The sequence below is a fragment of the Vigna unguiculata genome, chromosome 5, assembly GCF_004118075.2.
Source record: "Vigna unguiculata cultivar IT97K-499-35 chromosome 5, ASM411807v1, whole genome shotgun sequence".
Lineage (NCBI taxonomy): Eukaryota > Viridiplantae > Streptophyta > Magnoliopsida > Fabales > Fabaceae > Vigna > Vigna unguiculata.
The window spans coordinates 40,532,198-40,535,008 of NC_040283.1; the positions used below are offsets into that span (position 1 = coordinate 40,532,198).

Here is a 2,811-nt window from a genome sequence, read left to right on the forward strand (position 1 = left end):
GGGTTTGAATGCTGTTAGGTAGGATGATATAATTGTATTGGAAGATTTTTTTTTTCTAAATTAGTTCAAGTTCATTAAATGCATGGCTCACGCGTGTATGTCCCATGTTTGTTGCTTTGTATGGTTATAAATAGCACTGCGTAGGACTCTTAAATAGACTCGTACTTTCCTGGTTTATTTTGCAGACACATTAGCTTCGTTTGCAAAAGAAAAAAAAAAGAAGAGAAAAAAAATGAACTGCTTCGAGGAAGATGTTCCAATGCCTCTGAGTCCTATGGCAGATTACTTTAGCAGCTCTCTGATAAACGTGTTTGTCATGGCTGTTGTTGAATCTGAGATTCCAATTGATGAATCAAAAGTTCTACCTCTGCTTAAGAACAAGTTAATTCCCATGTGCTCCAGATTCTCTTCTATCATGGTACGTATAATTTATTATTACACATATATATCTATATATATCTATCTATATGAAACAAAAAATATCATCTGATATTGTTACTGCATAACTTGAACAGGTTACTGTGAAGAATGGGAAAAAAGTTTGGAAACAAGTTGATGTTAACCTAAAGGATCACGTCAAGATTCCTAAGTTTACATCCAACAACCGAACATTCAAATTATACGACGAGTGTTTTGATGAATACATGGAAAAAATAGGTATGGAACAGATACGAGAAGATAAACCACTTTGGGAAGTGCATTTGTTTAAGTATCCAACGAGCAAATGTGAAGGAACTTTTATATTTAAGCTCCATCACGCACTTGGAGATGGCTTCTCTTTCATGACAACTTTCCTTTCGATAGTGGAAAGTGCTGATAATCCTTCTATTCCAGTAAAATTTCCTTCAAGTAAATCATCAACAAGCACCAATGGCATGCCAAAACAATTATCTCAAACTGCTTCTGTGATGTTCAAGAGTGCAGTTGATTTTGGCTGGAGTTTGTTGAAAAACAGCTTGATACCAGATCAACAAACACCATTAAGGTCAGGGCATGAAGATGTAGGGTTTCGACCTATGAGAATAGTTAACGTTTCCCTCTCTTTGGACAGCATTAAAGAAGTCAAAAATAAACTCAAAGTGGTACGTTCAAACTTTATAGTTTCTCAAGTGTTATTTTTTTCTTGTTTCATTTTATCATTTAAAGTTGGAGATCGTACGTCAAATATAAATAAGGCCATTCTGTACATAAGTGGATGAAAGCCTCCTTTTACAAGTCTATTTAATAAGGTCTAGTTGAACTTAAAATCCATTTTTAACATAGTATCATGGACTAAAATCTATTATTTGTTAGGTATGTTGTGTCACTCACTATTAGACCATTTATTAATAAATAGTCATACACTTGAGATGTATATTCTTGGATGCAAATGAGTGTGTTGAGGATCCTATGTCAACTAGAGATAAGATGAGTTTATAATATATAAGTGAATTTCAACCTCACTTTACAAACCGATTTTGTAAGATTTAGTTAGGTTTAAAATATACTTTTTAACATGGTATCAGAATCATGGTTTAACCTACCCTAGTGAGATTAATTGTTTGTTTAGTTTATAGTGTCATCTGCTACTTAGTCATTATCGAACCACCCACTATAGTGTTTAGTCTCATTCACCGTGAGGGATGTCTGTTGAATATCTCGCATCAACGAAAGATATATTTTACAGAGTATAAGTGGATATAAATTTTACTTTTATAATTTGTAAAATTTAGTTAAATTTAAAGTTCATTTTTTAATGTTAGTTTTTTCCCACTGTTTTGTGTACATGCAGAGCGTAAATGATGTGTTGGTTGGCGCAATTTTCCTTGGCATTGAACTGTACATGAAGGCAAAGAACCACAGATCAAGAAGTGGTGAGAGTACAGCATTGGTGCTGCTGAATACCAGGAAAATTAGGGCTTACATACCAGCGAAGGAGATGCATGCTACTAACTCTACGGCACCTTGGGGGAACAGATTCCACTTCATGCATGTCCCACTGCCCATGTTAAGTCATAACAAAAAATTGAACCCACTTGAGTTCGTTTTAGATGCCAAGAAAAATATCAACAGACAGAGAAATTCTTTGGCAGTACCAATGACTGGTGTGCTTTTACGCTTTTTGAACCAAATCAAAGGACCACAGGTTCGAAATAATCATGTTTGATTAATGCATCATTTCTCTTTAATCAATTTTGTAAGTTTTAACATTACATACAGATTAAAAAATCGATTTTTTTTTGTTTAACTTAAAGGTTTGGTGTTGCAGGCTGCCACACAGTACGTGTATAAGATAATGAATAATGCAAGTTTGAGCATCTCACACATGGTAGGGCCTTCGGAGAAAGTCACTTTGGCTAATCATCCAATCAAAGGCATCTACTTCATGAGTGTTGGTTTATCTCAGGTCTCTTCTCAGATACTCAAACAATAAGTAACTCCCATAGAATTAATTTATGAAAAGATTGAAATTGGCCTACTTTTAAAACATGAACTAAGACATTTTGGAACACAAAAATTATATATTGTAGGTACTAAATAAAAAAGTTAATTTGCTAGGTCAATCTTTCTTTGCAAGCATTTAATATAAGTTTAGTTTCACTACCAATCCAATTATTCACTACAAGAAAATGTTTGATTAGTAACTAATTTTAGTCACCAAAAATTTTTAGTCATTATAATGACAAATTTAGATACTAATTTAAAAAATAAAAAATTATTGGTTACTAAAATAGACATTATTATAAATAAAAAATTACAATTAGTCACCAAATTGGTCATTAATTAATTAGAGAGAGATTTAGAAATTAAGTCATTTTGGTATCAAAAACT

At 32.8% G+C, this 2,811-nt stretch overlaps 1 protein-coding gene across 1 annotated transcript; it reads left to right on the plus strand.

Annotated features, from left to right (window-relative positions):
- Nucleotides 1-232: 232 nt before the first annotated feature.
- Nucleotides 233-2,146, plus strand: LOC114184711 (O-acyltransferase WSD1-like). Its single transcript, XM_028072022.1, has 3 exons — nt 233-418; nt 516-1,082; nt 1,772-2,146. The coding sequence occupies exons 1-3, from the start codon at nt 233-235 to the stop codon at nt 2,144-2,146; spliced, it is 1,128 nt and encodes a 375-aa protein (XP_027927823.1).
- Nucleotides 2,147-2,811: the final 665 nt, after the last annotated feature.

Excerpts from the sequence above, each read along its gene's own strand:
- LOC114184711 (XM_028072022.1), top strand. The coding sequence starts at position 233 with ATGAACTGCTTCGAGGAAGATGTTCCAATGCCTCTGAGTCCTATGGCA. Across the intron at positions 419-515 it reads CCAGATTCTCTTCTATCATG|GTTACTGTGAAGAATGGGAA; the intron begins GTACGTATAATT and ends TAACTTGAACAG. Across the intron at positions 1,083-1,771 it reads TCAAAAATAAACTCAAAGTG|AGCGTAAATGATGTGTTGGT; the intron begins GTACGTTCAAAC and ends GTGTACATGCAG.